Source organism: Erithacus rubecula (assembly GCF_903797595.1).
Source record: "Erithacus rubecula genome assembly, chromosome: 6".
NCBI lineage: Eukaryota > Metazoa > Chordata > Aves > Passeriformes > Muscicapidae > Erithacus > Erithacus rubecula.
The window spans coordinates 36,269,520-36,292,518 of NC_136688.1; the positions used below are offsets into that span (position 1 = coordinate 36,269,520).

Genomic DNA, 22,999 nt, shown 5'->3' on the forward strand with positions numbered 1-22,999 from the left:
GGGAGGATTTCAGCTGACGTCTGAGGTCTTCTGAGTGTGCACAGGGAGGACTGATTTGCCCCCTTTCACATGAGGTTTTGCAAACCACACCACACTTTACCTTTGCTTTCCTTGTGTGTGGGAATATATAACAGGACTGAAAGGGGCCAGCTGGAAAAGAGACAATTCCTTTCTTTCATACACTAGTTGTTTCTAGCTCTTCAGCTCATAACATCCTTAAGAATGACCCTATGATCTCTGCCCCTATGAAGTCAAGTCAGGAAGAGGCTTCTAAAAGGACAGAGGAGTTATATCTCTTAATACCAGTTTAATAAAGCCAAACTGAATTACCACCACGTCTTCTCAGCGAACACGTCAATGTGAGGGTTTTAACCAAGGACCCATCAAGGGTGGGAGAGGAAAACACACATTTCAGCAGCTTGAACTCACCTCTTGAGTTTCTCCTGATGTCTAAAAAAGACAGAGGGAGCTTCCCTTTTGCACCCTCTGTTGCATATGAGCTCCAGATGCGTACATGCTATTTTCAGAATCAGAGGATACAGATGTCATTAAATATGCTGGTGATCTGCTCCAGTCTATTGAAATTTTTTTAATCTGAGATCAACACCCAAAAAAAGTATTTGAAGACTCAGCATGAAGAGGGGAAACAATTGCAATGAAAGTTGTAGTTCCCATATTAGCAAAACAAGGTGCAGGGCACAGATCATACCCAGTATAATGAGCCCTGACAATTGATTTGGGAGATCTTGCAGGACTCTGGAAAAAGTAAAAAACATTCTAACATGGTGTTTTCTTCTCACATGGTAGCAGAGTTATGAAGTAGCTTTTTATGACCCATTCAGTTTTCCTTTTATAGCAGCCTATTTATACACTCCAGTTCAGTCACAGCTTCCACTGAACTGATTACAATGCTCATTTCCTCATTCTGAACTGTGCATGCATTTCTTTTCTTCATTTTTATTCTCTCCTTATTAGATCTATTAGCCTTGCATTCCCCCTCCACCCTGTTGCTTAGCCTCTCCTAGGCTTCTTTTCTAGGAGTACTTGTCTCACAGACAACTAAGTAACCAACAAAATGAATGTTTTACAAAAAGCTTTCCATCTTTTTTTCATTTTTAAATGCATGAAGAATAGATTTAACACAGTATGTGAGCAGCAGTTCAGTATCACTCAAGTTAAAACATCCTCTTCCACTCTGAACAGGCCATGAAAGTAAGACTTCTTAAAATTCATTATCCCTTCTTCTACAGTCCCATTTACTTACTTTGTTGGTGAGTGCCTAAGGGTCATGGATCCTTTTTGCTCACAGCATGTATTATCAGTCACTGATCTGTACATCATTTGAAGACTAAAATCCAATTTAATGTTTTCCCATTTACACTAGACATAAGTTGTGCAGCAAACTTTTTAACAATGCTTCTAATTTCACAACACACTTAATCCAAAACTCCTGAATATTTTTGCACTTGGGTTTGTTAATGTTTGCTAAAACCCAAAACAGTCTTCAGCTGACTAAAAGTTTTACATCCTTAGAACGTAAAATCTAAATATAAATGTGGTGGGCGTATGTGGATCTTTTCTCTCTGAGGAGGCTCTGTTACGAATTTCCACTGTTTTACGCCACCACCAAGCCTCTGCTAAGCCGTGACACCTGTTCAGAATTTTCAGCTTCTTAACCCCTTATTACACTTCCTACCATCCACAGCAGAAGTGCAGGAAAAGAGTTCCATCATCCTGGACTTGCTGTATTAATTCTCCATGGCTCCTTGGTGTCCTTCAGTATTTTATATTAATACCACCTTAAGGACAACTAACTTTATGGATGAACTTGGCTCCCTCATAACATATGCCAGTAGATAATCTGGTTATCAAGCAGACCCTGGAAAGAAAACCTACAAATTCCATAGGAGGAATACCAAAGATAATACTGTTAACAAATATTATTACTGATAATAATAAATGGTTTATACAAAAATGAAACAGCACTACAGCTTTTATGTAACATTACGCTAAATGTATTCTTATAATTCACATTAATAATAAGATTCACAATTCTTAGGTTTGATATATTTAGCAAACACTGGCAGTGCAAAGTGCTACAGACAAAAAATCCTTTTAGCATTGCTATGTAGATGCCCTTTTTAACACTTCTGCAAAAAAATAAACCATGAGGATATCTCCCAGTTAAAAGTCAAAATACCTGTTGAGACAAAATGCCTCCATAAGAAAACCTGATCCAAAAGACTCTTTTTCATTAAAAACCACATATATGACTCCATTCACCACATTATCAATTTTGACCTGATTTATTCATAAAAATCAATCCAAATTCATTTTAGGTCCAAAATACATATCATAAGGATACTAGCAAATTTTTCCTAGAGAATCTTGTATAAATGTATCTGTTCGAGTGCTTCTCTGTCAACATCCTTTTCCATATACACATCATAGTTTAGCTGCACCTCTTCGACCCATTGACTGAGCTGTACATCTGCCTGAAACAATGAAAGCAGATCCTTAAATCAACACCATGTTAAACAGCACCAGTTTCAAGGTTAACTAGTTTCAACATTAAGAAGGCAAGACATAATATGAGAGATTAGTCATTCCAAATTACGTGGCAATGATAAAAAGCCATTTTAACTCAAACAGAAGATAATAAAGGTAACTTTAAAAATTATCTCAGTCAATGTCTAGATATTTTGTTAGCATATTACAACCTCCTTTTTTATGCATTTGTATAGACCTCAACCATTCTGACCAGAGGGTGACATTCTGACAGATGTGCTGAGGGAGCAGCTAACAGTATCACAGAAGAATCACAGGTATTTTCTTGTTTTACACCCAGGCAGTATTGTATTAGGGTTACAAAGGGCTTCTCAGCTCTCTGTGACTACAGCCCGCTCCAAGAGAAGTTCAAATGACACCACTGCTTCTCTTGGGGGTGAGGATCTACTTCACCCATCAGCATACAGGCAACAAGTGATTCAGTTTCTCTAAGACTAACTACTGTCACAAGTAAGTCACTTTATACATAACCTTGTCATATCTGATGACTGTTTTGTTTCCCAATTAAAGCTAGGTAATTTGACTAGGTATCACACACATGATCTACTGATGACAATGGCAGAATGGGCAGAGAGCAGAGCATGGCCCATTGGGAGTAGTTCCTACTCAGGGAACAGTACAGAGCATTCAACATCTTTAACAGATGTACTGTCATTGTGTTTGCTTCCAACTGCAATTTAAAGCCATGTAACTGATTCAAGATGCCTGATGGTAGTCACTTGGCTACTTGGGAGACCACATCTCACTAATCTGTACTTCCAAAAGCTCATACTGCCATATTGATACACAAGTTAATACAATGATTCATGCAGCCTACTGACACAGGCTGGGATTTTCCTTTTCATATGAGGACAATCAAACTACAGGAAGACGTGTTGGAGGCCAATCTCAAAACAGAATCCAGAGTCTTCCACCTTTCAATCTCTGTACAAAATTATATATATCCTTCCTTACAGCAATACTGGCAAGCAGCTAACTATAGAAATTCCACTTTGATAGAAAATACCAAAGTGTGTCAGCTGAAACAGGCTGAGGGAACTTACCTGGAGTTTTGAAAGTGATTCCTCAAGACTTGGAACTGTCACTAATAAGGACCCTCTTTTCCTTACATTACAAGCAATAAATTCCCAAGCTCTGAAACATATTTAAAGGGAGGTGACCAGTTGTTTTGGGAAAAAACACCCATATTTGATATACAATGAATCTAACACTTGCAGTTTATTGGCCAGAGGTAGATTAAGCTTAAAGACTTGTAATACATGCTTATCAGTCGTTATTAATATCTAAGCAAATGTATTTGCAGGAATAAAACCAAGCTTTGTATTAAAAACACCGAAAATATATGATCTTACAATGTTAGATTTTCTAACTTTCTAATTCTCATACATACATGCATATCATTTGGAAGTCAAGACTTTGAACAAAGATTAAATATTGACATTTGATACATTTTTAATTTCTGAGTTTGAAGAAAATCCAGTCCTGAAGTACATTCCTTTATTAAGCTTCACAACAAGCTGCTCTTTACACACATACTTCGTGTACAGTCGTGACAAAGTGCTTAAGACATTAGCAATCAGAGTATTTAAATATAACCCCCAGCATTCCTTTTTTTTGTGTTTTGAGAGTAAGATAATTTCTCATGGCATGGGAATTCAGACTAAAGTGAATTTAATTTCCAGCATTCTTCAAATGTCATTTGTCTTCATGCTACTAATGCAACAGTAAACCACTATCCCCAAGTTATGACAGAATCAAATGGAATCTCAGCCTGGAAACCTATCTCCTGGCATTTGAAACACCCACTATCTTTCAACCATCTACTTTGTGCCTCTCTGGTTGGCATTATCACCTGGTATCCAGGGCAGCAGAGCAAGCCTCAGCTGAAGCTGCTACAGAATGTCACACTTGGCTGGGAACAAGTGGGGACACAGGTATTCCCTCTTACTGACTGACCATTCTAAAATTTGGATGATCAAGTTATTTACATTTTAAACAGATGCTGCTGGATTAGCAAAAGCTCATCTGTGAGTGTCTTGTACCTGAAAGAGAACCTCAGCCACATGTTTGTTTGCAACCACATCCTTATGAATATCTATTAGAAACATCATTCATCACCATGCTTTGTAGTCTGTATATATTAAAGCTCTGACATCTACAAGTCAATAACCCATCTTACTTCTGAACATTAAGCCTTATGCTGATACAGTAATTTCAGATTCTTTAGCAGCAAGATATTATTTTAACATATCAGAGCAAGGATTCAAGCCAAGGTTTGGGTAAACAAAGCAACAGTGTTTAGTGGGTTTAACAATAAATAACTGCCAGAACACCTTAGCAGTTGAGTATAACAATTAAAAGTAGGCAGTATGAAACAATTTCCTTACATAAATTATGTATGTGCCTACAAAAAGCACAACCTTAAGGTTTTCCATAATTCACAAGGTTACACACATATTGCCAAAGAAATAGGTAACTTGTTTGGACACAGAGCTTACCTGGCCTGTTCCTGTCTGTCAAGAAAATATTCAAAGACATTATTCATTACAACAACATCAGCCTTCTGCAGAAGTGAGGGCTGAGTACAGATGTCTGCATGAACCACCTGAAGGAGAAAAATTTCCCAAGGCATAAATTAAAGAGATGAATACAGCCTTTGAGAAGTCATGAAGCCTGTCAGCCTAATACAGCACCTGCTACTGTCCTTTTGAACCAGTCACAAAAACAGATATTTCACTGGCTTCAGAGTAGATAAAACTATCACATGTACTTTCAAAAATGAAAAAAACAAAAATCAGATTTAACCCTTCTAATCAAAATACTCAATCCATTATGCTAAGTAAAATAAGGTACATCTGAATTTTGGTTTAGAACCCTGTGCCATAAAAGAGGAGATGATGTATGTTATGGCTGTTACATTTCACTTTCCTATATTTTATCACAAATGTCCAGTGATTTCAGGAAATAAGCTAGTTGAAGCTATTTTGAGGATATTAAAAGGCATCTCACAGGGTCAGTGGGTTACTGAAGGATTATAGCTAGAAAAGACACTACAGAACCAGATTTGACAGCTGAATTCTCACAATGCATATTGGGACTGGGAATGCTGGAAAGGTGGGATGCTCAGTAGCACCGGAGGATCCTACTAAACAACTGCCTCTCCAGTCAGCTCAGGAGGAGCTGTTTTGATTTCATCTACCTTCACCTATATGATATTAGCACATCATGCCATTTTTCAAAACAAGTGAGACAGGAGAATATGGATGCTCATTAATACTCTGATGTGTTTGATTTCCTCTTAGAGAAATCAATCAGTTTGACTCAATGATCCACATGGGTCCTTTTCAACTCAGGATATTCTATTATTCTGCATCCCAAATCTGAGGAAGAATGTGAACTGGAATATCTTTTGAAGGGATAAATAGTAGTCAGCATGGAGTCACTAAAGTCATGCTTAACCAATCTGATCAACTGCTATGGTGAACCAACTACCTGGGATGGATGAGGGGAGATCAGTGATTTTGACTGCTTTGACTTCAGCAGGGTTTCTAACACTGATTCTCACAACATCCTCACAGGAAAACCCACGGTGTGAGGGCTGGATGAGTGCACAGTGAGGACTGAGCACTGACTGAATGCCAGACCCCAGAGGGCCATTCACATGGCACAGGGTCCAGCTGGAGGTCTGTCACTGCTGCTGTTCCCCAAGGCTCAGTACAATACTGGGTCCAGTATTGTTTAACTTATCCAGGAATGACCTGGATGAAGGGGAGAGGCCTCCTCAGCAAGTTCACTGATGGCAGGAAGCTGGGAGGTGTGTCTGGTGCCATGGAGGGATGGGCAGAGAGGAACCTTCTGAAATTCAGCACAGGCAAATGCAGGGTCCTGCACCTGGGGAGGAACAAGCCCAGGTACAGGATAGGATACTAATGGCAGTCCTAATATTTTAAACCACAATTCAGAAAGATGCTTAAACTACTGGAAAACTTTGAATGTGTGTTGATGTTTCCTTAACTTGAATGATACTTAAGACTTGACCTAAAACAACTGCATTTATAGAGAAGGTGACCATACTGACCAAAGTGACTTAAGCAACTCATTGTCCCCAAACACATCCTTATTCCTCTTGGGGAATTTGGGACCACATAAGCACATGTGGCTGCACAGTGAGCCAACCCAGGTACTGCTCCAGTCAAAACCCCAATATTGTTTGGTTTGGTTTCAGCTGAACTGGTTCTCTGATCTGCTTGGCTGTATGCCAGTACAACAGAGGATGCAGCAACTGATTTTAAAACTGCCTTGTCATCCAATGGAATACACACCAAGTCTTTCATGATTACAGGCAATTTTTGAATTAAGGTCTCAAGTTTCCTAAGATCTGCTGAACTGTTTACTTTCCTCCAGTATCTAAGTGTTTCCTCAAATGGCAAAAGATGCTGAGCAACCTTCTATGTACTTTAACAAACCAAGTGTTTACCAAAGAAACACAAGGTTCACTCAGAGATTTAGCCGTTAAGGATACAATTTCACTTTGCTATCCTTTAAGAACTATTCTAATAAAAATTTGAAATATCTTGAGAAAAAATTCTCTATTTAAGAAGAGTCTCTAAAAAGTTTTTCAAACTTGTGTCATGAATTATGACCAGCATCTGGATTCTCACAATTTTTCAAGCTAATATGTACCTCTAGAGAGGATTCGTCTGGGGGTGAAATAAAAATCTAAGATTGAAATGTTCAAAGCAGTGTGATAACAGGAGTCACATGACTAAATCAGCATTTAATGAGACTCAAATAGCTAAGTCCTCGGGCACTGCTTTGAAAACCTATTATCTTATCTTTATGCTCCAAAATGAATACTTCAGCACAATTACAAGGTGTGAAGAAAATACATAAAAGCTTATAATAAAAAATATACAGGGCTGAGAAGCATGCTTATAGATCTCCAGCTCCACTGAATTAACTTGACAGAGTTCCTAACTGTACTTTCAGTTTTATCACAATAAAGTGTTATGAACACAAAACATACACAAAACCCAAAGGTTATGGATAAACTGTCAGCAACTGTGAATTGAGCAACCCAATGATACTGTTTACCCTATATTAAATATTTTAATTTTATTATTTCTTTCTAGTTTAAAACTGGGTTATTTTAATACCCAAGAAATCACTATACTCAGCAGTTTGTATGACTTCACTCAAGAGCACATGCATACAAGACAGGATTAAAGCCAGTATCCTACTCAGCATATTCTACTTACCAACTGATAACAAAATAAAGGGTATGGTCCAGAAACGAAATTTTTTCTCCTCTTTAAAATATTAGTAACTATTCCCATAATGAAAGTTGGGAAATGATTCCCATAATTATAGCATTTTGTTTGAAACCCATTTTGTTTGTGGAAGATACATATACACTGACATTCTATAAAGGAAATATGGATAATTCTAAGTCCTTTAGTTGTCCTTTGATGCAAATTTGCAAATCCTACAAACATTTTTCTGCTAACAGAAGTGAATCACATACATTTACTTTTGTGTTTGTGACAGAAATCCTTTATATACTCAGTTTCACAGATGTGAGTGGCAATGATGTCACTGATTTCACTGGGAGAATCAGCTAAGATGTATCTGTTTTGTGTGAGCCAATAGGGTAAGCCCAGTCAAGGAAAAAGACTGATTCATATTTTGATAATTTCCCTCTTCCTCTCTGCTGTAAGATCTTTTTTCCTAATGCAAAGCCTTTGTTTAGGATCAAAACAAGCAAAGGCAGAAACTTCGCAGAATGTTCATTTATCAGCCACTCACTTAAACCAGGTACCTTGAACACAGTGCTTAGAAATACATAAACAAAAACATGCATTTAGTTACCTTTATTCTGTCAATGAACTCGTACTTTGTAATCATCATTTCTTGCAACTGGCAAAAGTCTGCATTCATTTCTACTCCATACAGCTGGGAAGCTGAGCTATAAAGATAACCCTACATTAGGAAAAGGAAATTTAGTAACTGTGATGCCTTTAAAACAAGTTAAAAATTCTCATTTAAAAATAAGAGAATAAAACACGAGTTAAGATTAAAAAAACGTTTTAAAATAGAGAGTTGAAAAATGTCTTTCAGTGGATGTGAAACATTATTCAGAGCTTAGCTCCTGATTTGGCAATTCCCACTTAAGCCTCACAAATTTTAGTAAGAGATCCAAAATGACACATCAAAATAACAAGAAGAGAAAGAAAGCTCCGAGTTCACTTCAACTGCAAAACAGGTGGAAAATAGTATAAGAGAGAAAAAAGGTGTACAAAACAAGTTACAAAAATAGTGTGAAGGGAAAAGGCTCTATATGTAATTTTTGTTTATTGGGAGAATTGAAGCAGAAAATATCAAGAGAAAAGAACAAAAACATGACATGTAACATAGTCAAAATGAGTGAATATGGAGGAGAGTGTACCAATAATATAGTGAGATATTTCGATATCAAGTCTTTGTCAGCACCTCTAAGTTACTGTATTACTGACATTTTCAGATGCTTCACGCAGGTACCTATGCAAAAAAAAAGCTAAATTATGACCTAATATTAAGCCCAAAAAAAAAGTTCTGTTTTGGACTAAGGTTTTGGGAAGTTGTTGGAAATGTTAGAGAAAAAAAACTACAAATACTTGAATGCAGAATGCCCTAACAAAAAGACTTTTTGCTTTTAAGTGCTACTGTCTCCACCGAGCACAGTAATTACACTTTGCCAACAATGGCAAAGACGAAAAAAAGGTGAGGATATGGAATATCTGAGATTCACATGTATTACAACTTCATTATTAAGATTCTCTGAAACCATTCAACTCACAGAATAGAAAAGCCACCTGTCAAGGTGAAGTCACTCCTCCTCCAAGGCAAGACCATGTTACAAAGCAAAACTCTATTTTGAAAGAGTGCTTTGAGAGTATCCTCTACAGTAATAATACAAGCATTTAAATACTTCAAAACAAATTCAGCCTAGCAAAAGTGTTACCATTTAAGGACCCAATGCTGAAAATATTTACAAATGGGAGTAACTTTCCTCATTTGAGTGATCCCAAAATTAGACTATTCAAATGAGCAAAATCACATGCTCGAGTGTTTGCAAGATTGAGCCCTAAACACACATTGACTTTTTAAAGAAAGTAGTAGTGTGTGTTTTGCATTGCTGTTGGCCATATGTTGTACCAGCCATGCCAAAAGCAATCAAAATTGCACTCAAGTTTCTCGATGAAGTATTTTATGTGCATTTTAAAAATGCAGAGCAGGACAATATGTTTTTGGAGACAAATTCATATCAAAGTCTTCCTTTGTATATTTTAACAGTTTATCAGCTTCATAAAGGAATTTAACATAAATAATCTATATATAGGCATGGTCAAGACATAAGAGGACAAACTTACTTATGAAAGAGACAGCAGGAACGAGCAAAGAAGCAGCATGTGTGATGAGCAGCAATATGCTACTCTGTTGGACAACAGACTTTTCCTCTCCATAAGCAAGATCATTTGTATTCCCTCTTGCAAGGAACAGAGGAAGAACTGAAATTGCTAGTAAACAGCACCTTACACTATTCAGAGAGTCAGATCAGAGGTGCCTGTCAGAATGACCCATCCAAGATTGAGTAATGAGAGTAGGCAGTCAGAAAAGAGGGAAAATGTTTGTCACAGTAATAAAATACGAATTCCTGTGCTGGAAGTTACCGCAAATAGCACTGCACCAAGCCTGGAGCCAACGTCAACCACTACCTTTCCTGTCAGGTCAGGCAGTACATGTTGATAAAGAAACTTCAGTTCCATGAGGGAAAAGGAATGCGAAATAAACTCTGGGAAATAAGAACAGAACAAAGGTGTTGGGTGGGCAGTACTAACTACTGTGTAATTAACCACTGAATTAGTAATCTGAAGATTCATCTTCACTCAAAACTTGTGTGGTTTCTTGCCTGCACTAGTGCTGGGCACCCTGGAACACCAGGGTTGCAGATCAGAGGTAATCAGCAAAGCAGCCTGTCCCAAGTCTTGGGATTCCTTGCCTTACATGGAGAATTTTGAAATCCTTCATGAAACTGAATTACCTTTTTCTGCACAGTAACTTATGTTAAAGAATAAAGAACAAACTAGCTTGAAACTTTTTAAATGACAAAGGAAACGTAGTACCTAAGGCTTAACACAATCTGTGCAAAACTTTTTATGGGCAGACATATTAATAGCTTTAATTTCAACTCCAAAATTTTAATGAATGGAATGTTCTCCATATAAACCATTCCTTCAATGGCTGTGCTATACTGGCAACAGCACTGATCTGTACCACACCACACTCCAGCTTTGAGACAGATGGTGCTTTCTACTGTTTTTCAGCATGTGAGAGGAGACCAAGGCTAACTGCATGGACTCTACAGTATTTTCTTCCTCTTGCATCTTCCTCTCCAGTGGTACCTAGCCTGCCTCTTATCAGCCCAGTTTTTGTGGGCAACAATTGTCACTCATACACTGCAAATTAATTCAACTTACACGTGTAGGAGGCTCCTTCCATTGGTAATGGGAAGTAATTCCAGCCTGTATATTGCACCAGTCTGGACAAAGGCCTCCATCAGCTGCATGCTGTCTGGTCCAGCTGAGTCACTGCACAAACCAGTTTAGTTGAACTCGATTTGTTTCTCTTATTCCCGAAAGAACACTTACCTAAAGATGCAGTTTTGTATGAGCCACACTCTGTGCAGTAGCTCCTACTCATTTTTCCCTCCTCACACAATGAATCAACAACATCATCATCATAAAGGAACGCATCAACATGAATCATGGGCAGTGGATGCTGGTGTATCTGAGAAGAGGAACAAAACCTTAGAAAGGTATAACCAAGTCTCTTAACTTCAAATACACTGTCACATGTTAACTGTCCCACCATCCTACCTTTCCCAAAATCTCCGAGATCCATGTTTTTCCTGATGTAACAATTACAAAAACAAACCCCAAACAAACAAACAAACAAAAAACCCCACCAAAACAACAGAAATCCTGCATGTAAACTGGGTTATCAAATTCTATTGAAATAACCAGTAAGCAGAAGTTGACAAATTAAAGCAAGCTGGTTTTAACACCTGAGTAGGGGGCTCAATATGAATTTTGTCTCTTTAGTGCTTGCTTGGCTATAGAGAACATACAGGGTAAAGGAAGTTTCTTTTCTTTTAATGAGGAGAATGTAACTCAAATTTAGCAGAAAGGTCAATTCTGCTTCTCAGCCTCAACTGACTATTTTCATCATCCTGCCTTATGCCTCCATCTAGAAGCACCCCTGATTAACATGGGCGTCACTTTCAATCAAAGTATACCAGTTGGGACGCTTGCCTTCTCATCATTTCAAGGGACATGATCTTCATCCTCCTACTCATCTTTCCTCCCATTTCCCAGCTTGCTGCATGTGGCCAATCCACTTTTGCCATTGAAGAGCCACACACCACTTCTCTGGCAAATGCATTAATTTTTCTTGTATCCTGACAGCTCAAGTAGAAAAGGTGCACTCTCCTCCCACAAGACTCACAGCCCACCTCTTTCTGAGCCATTAGAATCTGAAAAGAGTTGGATGTCATCTCTGGGCTGCCCACATTATGACAACAGCAAAACACTGGCCCTGTGCTCCTGTTGTCTTTAAGAGGGCTGTTAGAGTCTGTTATGGAGCTAGCATTAAAGAATCACTGTGACAGGTGCCATACCACACAAAATGAAAGCTATCCCAAATAACATATGATCAAAGTATTAAAAACTATGAAGCAACTTTCTTGGAGTCATGCAAACATAGAGCAACAGACCTGAGAACCAAACTGAGATTTTCTATACTTTAATCCTTGTTCATTCCCTATTACGAACTACTGCTGAAAATCCTATCAGAATAAATGTTGTGGTTCAGCAAAAGCAGACCATAACAATTAGCTTACTTTCTGAAGAGCCTGATGTTCTGAAGTAAACATTGCCTCGATGGGTAAACGATTCCGCAAATCTTCAGCGATATTTCTGAGCACAACATCATCGTTACTCACCACAAGCTCATCAAACTCATCTACAAATCAAGCAAACAAAAACCCCTGAACAATCATACACAGATCATGTGGACTAAGTGACAACCAGTACAACACAGTTGCAAGACATAAACAACACCAGATGGATAAGGTTTTTTTATTCATATGCATTTTTCAGCCTTTGTTAGCTTTTCCAGCCAATGATAGATTTGGATTGTAATAACTTTGCCACGTAAAACAAATGCACTGCTTTTCTGAAATCCCAAATTATTTTCATATTTATAAATTTATAACTCACATATGACAGTGTGGGCCGCCACCAAATTGATACTGTTTCAGCTTAAGATATAAAAAACATCAAAGATGCTTTTGAACTATTGGAGAAATTACAAAACTCAATAGTTGCCTGAATGCAGGCTTTTTTTTTTTTTTTTAATACAAGTTTCTTTTTATACATATGATCTTTCCAATAAACTTACAAAAACTTGGAGATAGTGCACAGTTCAACAGTTTAACTCACAATATATTCTATATTACCTGAACTATCGAAATATTTCAAATGAGAAGGAAAATAGGAATTGATGTAAACCAACACATTTTTGCAAAGCCACACTGTAAATTTTTGCTATATTTCCAGGATGGTCCTGCATTACTTTAGCACATTTCTTTAAAGACATCTATAAAAAAGATTGAAAAGGAAACCATGTGAAGACACCAATCCTTTCTTCTTCCAAGGCTCAATCAGTAGTAAGTCTCATTACTTCTCCAAACTGCTCTTTCAGAAATGATTGTTAATGTTGGAGACTCTATAACTACCCTTAGCCATCTACTCTAGTTCTTGACCCTTAAAATTAGAAAGGAATACCCTTCTTATTTACTGATTTAGATTTCCTCCATCACGACTTAGTATTTTCTGCCCCACTCACAATGGAAGCAGAAAACTTCGCTCCTCTCCATTATATAGTAACTATTTACTTCCCTGAAGACTTATCATGTGACACATCAGTCTCCTTTCCAAGAAAAACCAAGATTTGCCTATCTAGACCTTTCCTATTTATTTGTTGGGTTTTTTTGTTCCCTCGAGTGTGATGATTCTCAACACTCCCCTTTGGATCTCCTGGACTCTCTCATCCTTTCTGACCTGCATTAAGAATCAAGACATTCCAGCTAAAGATTTACTTCCTCCTACCAGACTTTTCACATCTTGCAGGCAACATCCTGTTTATACCCCCCAATTTCACACTAAAAGTATGATGTTCCTAACTGGCATTCAGAGCAAGATCTGCTGTATGCCTGTACTCTGCTCTTTTCTTGTTATGTTTTTCTCAAAAGAAGGACTAGATTAAATTCCATTTTGTCTGGATATCTCACTGCTTTGAGGATGCTGAACTGGTTCTAAACAAAGGCACATCTTAATTCAGACCTGTAAAAGACAATCACCACCAATAAAAAACAACCACTAATCTAATCCTGAAAAAATATACCAAACTCATCTATTAAAGCTCATCTAAAAACAGACATGAATGCCCTCTCTTCCCCATCCCTTCTGGTTTGCTTCTTGTTTTATTTAGACTGCCAACATGTTGAGCAGCCACTGTGCTTTTTACATGTATGTGCATCACTCACAAAAAGAAAATCTGGCAGCTTTTACAGGTGTTTTAAAAAAAGGAAATGTTTCCTGGCATTGCTGTTCCAGGTGGGAACATTAGCACAGAAAAACTTGATGGCAAACAGGCTCAAAATAAATCTGCAAAACACACTAAGAATTTCTCTTTGCTAATATATTTTAATCTTTCTTGTGGATCACAGGAAATGAAAGAGTGAGAAATTTAAGGCTAGTATAGGAAATCAGAAACCTGCAAACCTTTAAACTATGAAATGTTTCTGAAATGATTTTTGCTTAAGCGCTGTAGTGAGAACAATATGATTAAAGAAACCATAATTTATTGGTGCAAAATGCTCTCTTCTTAGGAGTGCAATGTAAATTGTTCTTTTGACACATCTGAAAATGGACCCAAGCAGATAATTCTGAATCCCCTGTAGTAAGCAGCAGAAACTTTAAATTATCTGTATTCCCTTAAGATACATTTGGTTTATAATTTATTAAACGTACAGCAGTAATGCTCCAAGGCCCTGATAGGCCATTACCATTGGTAGTTGTTATACTTTAGGAAGGCAATTCACTGCTCCAAAGTGCTCAGTTATGCTGTCCAGAACCCCAGCTCCTAAGGAGATGCACACTTTGCAGTAAGGAACACAGGAGGGATAGAGGCAGCAGCTGCAACAGCAGCAACACCAACACAACAGGTGCAATGCAGCAGCTCCAGCTTGTCAGCATTTTAATTTGAAACCTCTAATGAGCACCCATCCAGTGGAACTCACAGCCCATCCAACTATTTGCAGATTTGTTACAAACATCCCAGAAGTAGAGTGATTTTTCCAGTCAGCTCAGGGGAGATTTCTTTAGATGTGACACGGCAAGAAGTAAATCCAGGTATTATGGGAAGAGAAGGTGGGCAAATCTACCTGTAGTTTAACTGAGACCATTAGCACCACAACATGCCCTAAGAGTGCCAAGGCACCAGTTTGCTGAGGTGGATAACATCTGAGGGAGCAAGGGGAAAAATCGTGCTACAGACAGAACAAGAGAGTAGAAAGCTGATATTAGCAGCTGAGCAGATCAGTGCCTTTGGGCAATAAGCCTCTACATCTGGCACTTGCTTTAAAACAATACTATTACTATGCAAGAGAGCTCATCCAGCTGTTACAGAGCCTGTTAAGAGTATCAAATTCATATATAGCATTTAATGAAATGCAGGAAGTGTTGCTGGACCACCAGGCCAGCCACATCACACTGCAAATACAGAACTTCAGCTCTCTTCCTCCCAGACCTAGTGCATCAATAGGATCTGCTCCCTCACGGCCTGGGTGACCTTTCCTGGCCAACACCAGCAATGGATAGCTCTCACTATTCAGTGTTCCAGCTCCACAGAAGAGAAACACACACCTTCAGCGGGACATAGGTAGCACACCCATCTTCCTCTAACCCAAAATATCCCTTCCCTGCCCTGAGTTCAGACACAACACTCATCATCATGCATAGGGCCCTCTGATTTCTTCTTGCAAAACAAAGTATGACACACACAAGTTCTTGTATGCTCTGTACAAAACAAGTCCTAAGGACAACACATACGCAGCTCAACGAAGAAACTGTTGGAACTCTGACACTGAAAAATAAATGACAAATGGAAATGCTCCTTTCTAACTATCAGTTAATACTCTAAAGCATGATAAGCAGGAACAAAAAAGGAGAAGGAGGTCTGAAAAAAAGGAGAAGGAGGTCTGAACAGACTTGATCCGATATGCCAAAATGGCAGCTGCAGCAGAAGCTGTGTGTGCAACACTCCACACCTGTGTGTATAGGCTGTGACTGAACTCTGACACAGAGAGTAGACTCCTTCCTGTCAAAGCAAGAAACAGCAACAGCTACCACAATAACTCATTTACTTTTGCAGTATGTAAATATTTGTAGATTGCCATCAAATAGGAAACACCAGTGCCAAATATGAAAATATGCATCTCTGCTGGTACAGTTTTATCAACTCCACCCTCGTGTTTAACAAATTGTTCACTCTTGAGAATCTCAGTATGCCTTAAGAGGGATCTTCAAAGAAGAAACAAAAATAGGGAACTATTTTATGTAGCATTTTAGTACCTGTTATATACATGAAATGTATACAACAGAAAATGGAGGGCATGCAAGCCAACCTGTGTTCATTGAACAGAAAACTAACCAGGAAAGAAATGTACAGTTCATGAAACACTGCAAGATGAATCACGATCATTTGTTTATGGAGGAAGCCTGAGTGCATAGTGTTTGTATTTTACTTCAAAAACCGGTTCCACTGGATTTACTCAACATGCATTTATAAAATTTAATTAACACGTTGCAAAAAGCCTCATTATCACCCTGGTGCTAGTCAGCCTTTCTACACAAGCTAAGAAAACATCACAAAGCCTCACACTAGATAGAGAGTATCACTACATCAACATCTAAACACCCTGGCACTGCAAAATACAGGACTGAAGACAAGCAATGTGCAATTTCCAAATGACAACAGATTACATGTCACTGAAGAAGAGGGAACAAGAGGATTTAGCAATGCAACCATAATAGCAAGCACTTATGGTCTTCTAGATATATACTCCGACTCACAGAAGAGAAAAGAAAATATTAACAGCCGTGTTACCTAATACAAGGTTAATTTAGTAATTCAGCAGGTTTTAATAATACTGGACAACTAAGTCAAGGAGGAAGCACCACATCCCTAAAACTTTAGTATTGCTCTTTATGGCTAAACAATTTGAGAAGCAATATGTAGCCTCAGTATATCAAGTACCTCAGGAACCCTAAATATTATTTCTATCCCAAAGCATACATAATTATTGGTAGAAAGTAATTGGCTTTTTCCAACAGAAACATAACCAGATCTCATTTTATTAGTTTAAATCTTTGACATTAATTAATTGAAAGAAGCTTTGAAATTAAATTTTAAACAAGGTAAGTCTCATACCTGTTTTACGATCCCTAGTTTTCCCCACCACTATTGCGTTTCAATGACTAACAACTAAAAAGTATTTGGTACTCTTGAGACCTCTCACACCAGTATCACTTGGAACAACAAATGAAATTAATGCAAATTCCCAGAGTTGATGATTCATCCAATTATAGGTAACATCCCATTTTTGTTTATCAAATAGAATAGTGGAAAAGTTTTTTGGTATGGTATCATTTTAACAAATAAATCTATTCCAGTTAATGTGAAAATGCAATGGTTTTTTATCTCTTCTGAAAGGATATTTTACTTGAATAAATCACTTCTACAAATTTGGATATGAAGCCTTGTACTAAATTACTTTTTCACACACACACACACAAAAACAGTACTATATTTGTCCCCTTGCAGAAACCCACATTTTCATCCTTTTTAAAGATACTCATTCCACTTTAGTTCTACCTGCAGTGATTGAAAGGAAGCATTTAAATAACCAAGTTTTTCTTATAATATTTCCTTCTCTTGTCTTGTGAAAGTTATCACCTGATAACTTTACCTAGCAGGTCAGAGAACATGCTAATTCCTAGATAATAAAGTACCTAACAGAAAACGCTGGACATGCTTGGTCTGCTCCTATGAGTATGATGAGAAGTTTCTTCTCTATATGCAGAACACTGTACTAAAGCAGCACATTCCACACAATCACACTGACTTTATCAGATACTCCTCCCTCACTGCCTGTTAAAAGCCCAAAACAGACTGCCCTCAACTTTGAAGTCAGAAGACTGAATTGCACACCAACCTCTTAAAAAGCTGGTTTGCTCCCAGTACAAGTGAATCCACAGAAAAATTAATTTGTACTTCATTATATATTGTTTATCCTTAAATTAGAAGATCTGCAATGAGATTTGGAATGATTATTATTCAATTACTATTTTGAATAATAGTCTTGATATTGAGTATTTTGAGTAGTGTAGTAACAATCAGCAATTCAGACAGTGTATCACTTTGAAATCTTAGTTTCATATTTAAAAAAATGCATAGATTGGACAAGGTTAGTAGGAGTGTTTTATTACACTGTTACATGAACTGAAAAAAACACAAGAAGCATGAGAGGATCTTAGCACCTTATCTGTGCTTCACTGACATTGACTGAGAGACAAAGCTTTGTAATCTGCATTTAAGTGCTAAGTACAGCAAAAGCATTCAGTAATTGCCAGCAAGTAGAGTGGTTTGGTGACATCAGTCTCAAACTCAAGATTCAGATCCCTGAATTTACTTCCCCTGTTTCTGCTGATGTAAACAGATAGCTTGGTCAATTCACTGGTTGTCTCCTCCAGCAGTCACTCTTACCAACGCATCTTTTCTGCTACTGAAAATTCTAGAAGTCTGGGCAGTGGAGGTTCAAGTGGAAATATGCCCCAGCTACACAACAAATGCTGGGACCCAAGTGAGGGGGATCATCAGGGGGGTTTCCCCAAGTGGTTTGAATTAGCTCTTGGGTTTCACCCAGGTTTTCTTAGCCGGAACTTCTGGAACACGGTTATTGCAAAAGGATATTAAAGCATTAATCATCCTATTATAAAAAAGTTAAAACACCAAAAGTCCCTGTTCTTTTTTCCAACTCTTATTATTTAATTTTCTTTATGATCTAAGACTAACTCAAAAGAAAAGCTGGAATGCAAGTCACCGTGAAATGACGTACATTTCACTGCAGTGTGTGGGAAGAGCTGGCTGATTGTGAAACAGCAGTGTTGCTAAGCAGCTGCTTTAAAACAGTAAGGTCTTCTTCCATCACACATAAAGATTCGGAATTTCTAAAATTCTCAATACAAAACCCCCCACATTCATACAAAGAAAAAACAAATAGAATCTTTCATTCACTTACATTCCCGTAATTACTAAGGAAGGCTAGTCAGAAATCATTGGAGTGAGAACACATTCAACATTCTTCCAGTTCAAAATATGTAAGGCTTTACTTCAGGTAAGATAACTCACTTCACTATGAATCAATTTGTATCTTCCATGAAGTTTCTCAACAACATTTCATGCATTCATTGTGTGAGTCAGAAAAACACCAGCAAAGTTACAGTAATAAAAAAGGCTGTCTTTGCAACAACACTAATCCTAAAGGTCAATCACTTTATGCAGGACTTTACTCTAAGGATGCGTGTACACTTTAACTCAGAGAGAGGCGTGAAAATGAAAAAGTCTGAGTACAGCTAACACTGGAATCATGCCCAGTTCTCCTCAGCTGGAGGTAAAACTATAAGCTCAACATCTTGACAGAAACAGGAATGGGATGCAGGAGGAGAAGGCAGGGAACTGGCACGCCACAGAAAAACAGTTTGTCAGTGGGATACCATTTTTCCATTTATCCTATCCTAGTTTTCACTCAGAATATTATCGACCCATCCCTACCACTTTTTTTTTTTCTTTTTTTCATCAGAGGTTTGATTCCTTCCTACATCAGTATCACCAAAGAGTAGGTTTTCATTTCTGTGTGACACAGAGATCTGGTAACTTTTTACATCTCCCATCAGTCTTCCCTCTGCACAGAGAGAACACCACATTCCCTGGGTGTATTCAGGGTACAGCAACAGAAACCTCTACCAGCTTCTCACTATCCTCAGCCTGAGCACCATTAATTAACACAGAATTATCTAGGTATTAAAATGGGCAGTATAATTATTCAAATGCAACAATTCTGAGGGAAAAAAAAAGCCACACTAAGAGTTACTGCCAGTATACAGCTACAGAAGCAGCTCAGAGAAACAATACAAAGAGAAGCATCATCAAGAGTGCTGTGCTGAGGACATCACACGAAATATTTGCATCTGTGAGGAAAATGCAGAAAGGCTAAAGGAACATGACCTGCAGGACAAATGCCTCTGCTCACTTACTGTCCAATGCTGCAAAAAATAAAACCAGTAAGGGAGACTCACCAGGGTGAAAGCCAGAAATAAAGCAGGACACAGCCATTCAGACAAAGGAGATTAGAAAATCAGGAACAGGTTAATGATCCAAAGAGGCATATCTTGATTGTTTAACAATGAAAAGTTTTCACACATAGCCATAAAGCTTTCTAATTTCCACTCTTTTACCATGTAAACATATATGAAGATTAGAGGGGTGACTGTAGCACCTTGTGAGAGCATAAGAATTGGGTAAACAGTAATATTTTTCCACTGGTAACTTCTACAAGCATTAGCATGAGACCAAGTTCTATAGGCTCTAAATTTCTTAACAAATGTGGCAATCAGGGAAATAAGCCTAAGTCACACATTTTAAATGACACACCTTGGAACAAATATGATTGGCTACAGTTCTATACTGTATTAGCACTTCACAAAATACAAAGTGTAAGCAAATGCCAAGGATGCAGATGTCTAAAGTACAACTTGATTTCTCAGAATATTAACTAATTAACTAATAGTATCCAGCCAGGATATTAACAATGAGCATTTTTTGAAAGAGAAAATTAGCATAAAATATTATCAGAGCACAAGCCTGTAAGCAAAAAATCCTAAGCAAAAGAAGATTCTGAAGATGGCGTTTTTTTGTGTTATCTTTCACAGAAACCAGCTATGGTAATTTTTGGAAGCTGTAACATAAAAAAAATATTAAAATGTATTCACTGAGAAAGGATTTTGGAGTCTACATAAACTATGCCATTGGCTAAAAATTCCTATGGCAGAAGTAAAACAGGATCATAGAACTGAAACAGAGAAAATAGTAAGTATTAGTTTTCTAACTGAAACATTTTCAGCATTTTCAAGTTTCATTAGTAAGCTCCCATGTGCTTTACAGTATTTCTAAAGAAGACAGGAAGCTGAGAAAGCCATATATGCACACCACACAAACTAATACAGTGCATAGGAGCTGTGATGATTTATGCTAAGTGAATAAGCAATGTGAACGATTGCATGTGAAATTCAATGGATTTTTATATATTAGAGCCTATGGGATAGAAGAAAACCATTTCTAACAGGGTTATTTACAGCAACCCAAGCACTATTTAGGAAGCTACTGTGTGCAGACAAGACCTCAAAAATGGAAGGATGCAGTATTGTTTATAGCAGATTACTCTAGCATTACATCTATACACACATGCAGGCATATGCATATGCAGATATATACATTATGTACATGTACACACACAAAATAAGAATGTTTAACTGCAATTAACACTAACTACTTCCATCAACATTCAGCCTTCAAGTTCTAGGGAGGCCATCTCTGCTCCAGCCATGCAGGCTGACTCCCAGATGCTCTGAACACTTGGCAATGTCTCTCCTAAGAACCCATTTGGGTGGGAGGGCTGCATGCCTACCACGGAACTGTAAATGCTGTTCCCAGCTGGTTCTCTTCCCATAAATCCAGCAGAGGGCCTGCTCTACCTGAGAAGGATCTGCCCTGCCTCTCCATCTGAGTGACTCTGGGAGCTGCAAACCACAGGGCAACAGTGAGTTTGCAGTTCTAAGTGTCTAGACAGCTAGACAACTTCTTCATGTCAGAGCTGGCCTTTGTGCCAAGGTCCCTATGTGCTGGCTTAGAAAGTTGTTTTCACCCTGAAGTGAACATGCTGGAACAAAGACCCAAACAAGAAGCACAACCCCAGCAAAGCAAGGCATGACGTGGGGAAGTACTGAATTGTATGATGAATGTCTTGTAACACATGATCATCAGAGTAGGTTTACCATCCCAGGAGACAATCATTAATAAACAGGACACACACATACTGGATGCCTGATCACAAGATTGGAGGGGTCTTCCAGATCCCTATGTGCAATGGAAAAATGCACATATACCCTGAGACTAAGCAGCATTTAGACTTTATTCAGCGTGGCACTATGCGACTACAGCTTTAATGCCTGTGTTGAGGTTTTCCGTGTCATCCTTTAGGTTCAGTTGCAAATTTACAGCTTCTGCACTGACCCATATTTCCTTTCTTCGTCTGCCATAAAATGCAGAGTGCAGTACACAGATGAAATTACATCCAAGCATAAATAAGAGAGTAAACAAAAAGCTATGATAACTTAAGGTGACGTAAGTGCGGAAAGCAGCGCTTCTAAATTAGCTCGAACCGCTATTTCCAAACTTCTGAAAGGCTGCTGTGAACACGTGTGAAGCTGAACAAGGCAAGCCCAATTCCTAAACCCGTCTGGGTGCGGCCGGAGCGGGGCGGAGCCGCACGACCTGTGGTGTTTGAGGGTCACCCCGCCGCCCGTCCTGCTCCGCGGCACAGCCGGGCCCTGACCCGGCACCCGTGTGGCGGCACGGGCGGCCCCGACCGGAGCCGGGCAGGGCGAGCGGCACCGTCCGCGCTCCGCTCCAGCCGCCCCGAGCGCCGCAGCCGGACTGTGCCCCCGGCCGGTACCGCCGGCACCCAGCGAGCCCCCGGAAGGGGCGGCGCCCGGCCCGGGCACGCTGCCCCGCGCCCAGGGTCCGCTCCCCGCCCCCCGGCCCTGGCTGCCGCACCGCGCCCCTGGGTCCGACGGGGTGCGGGCCGAGCCAGGGGCGCGGCGCGTGCGGGCGCGGCGCTTACGGGTGTTGCGCATCCAGTGCAGCAGGCGCGGCAGGTCGGCGGCGCGCGTGCCCCTCACGGCCGCCAGCACCGCGCGCCGCGCCGCCTCCAGCTCCATCGCGCCGCCGCCTCAGGGGGGCGCCACGCGCGCCGCCTCACGCACGTGCGCGCCGCGGGAGAAGCCCCGCCCTTCGCGCGCGCACCCCCCCGCTGCCCGCAGTGCGCATGCGGGAGAGCGGCACCGCCGGAAAAAGCCCTTCGCGCATGCTCGGTCCCGCCCTTCGGCGCCCCCTCCCGGCGCCGGCTCGCGCTGCCGATTGTCGCCGATCC

At 39.4% G+C, this 22,999-nt stretch overlaps 1 protein-coding gene across 2 annotated transcripts; it reads right to left on the reverse strand.

The window, feature by feature from the left end:
* Positions 1–2,278: 2,278 nt before the first annotated feature.
* Positions 2,279–22,905, reverse strand: LOC306804082 (uncharacterized protein). 2 transcript variants are annotated; one of them, XM_079310237.1, is made up of 8 exons: positions 22,691–22,905; positions 12,506–12,627; positions 11,256–11,394; positions 10,323–10,399; positions 8,437–8,547; positions 5,067–5,173; positions 3,612–3,702; positions 2,279–2,495 (listed from the first exon to the last, which is right to left on the reverse strand). In XM_079310237.1, exons 1-8 carry the CDS (start codon positions 22,785–22,787, stop codon positions 2,379–2,381), a joined length of 861 nt encoding a protein of 286 aa, XP_079166363.1. In that variant the 5' UTR covers positions 22,788–22,905; the 3' UTR covers positions 2,279–2,378. The 2 variants fall into 2 exon arrangements, with proteins under 2 accessions (XP_079166363.1, XP_079166362.1); XM_079310236.1 differs by having other exon boundaries at positions 10,278–10,399; positions 22,691–22,898.
* Positions 22,906–22,999: the final 94 nt, after the last annotated feature.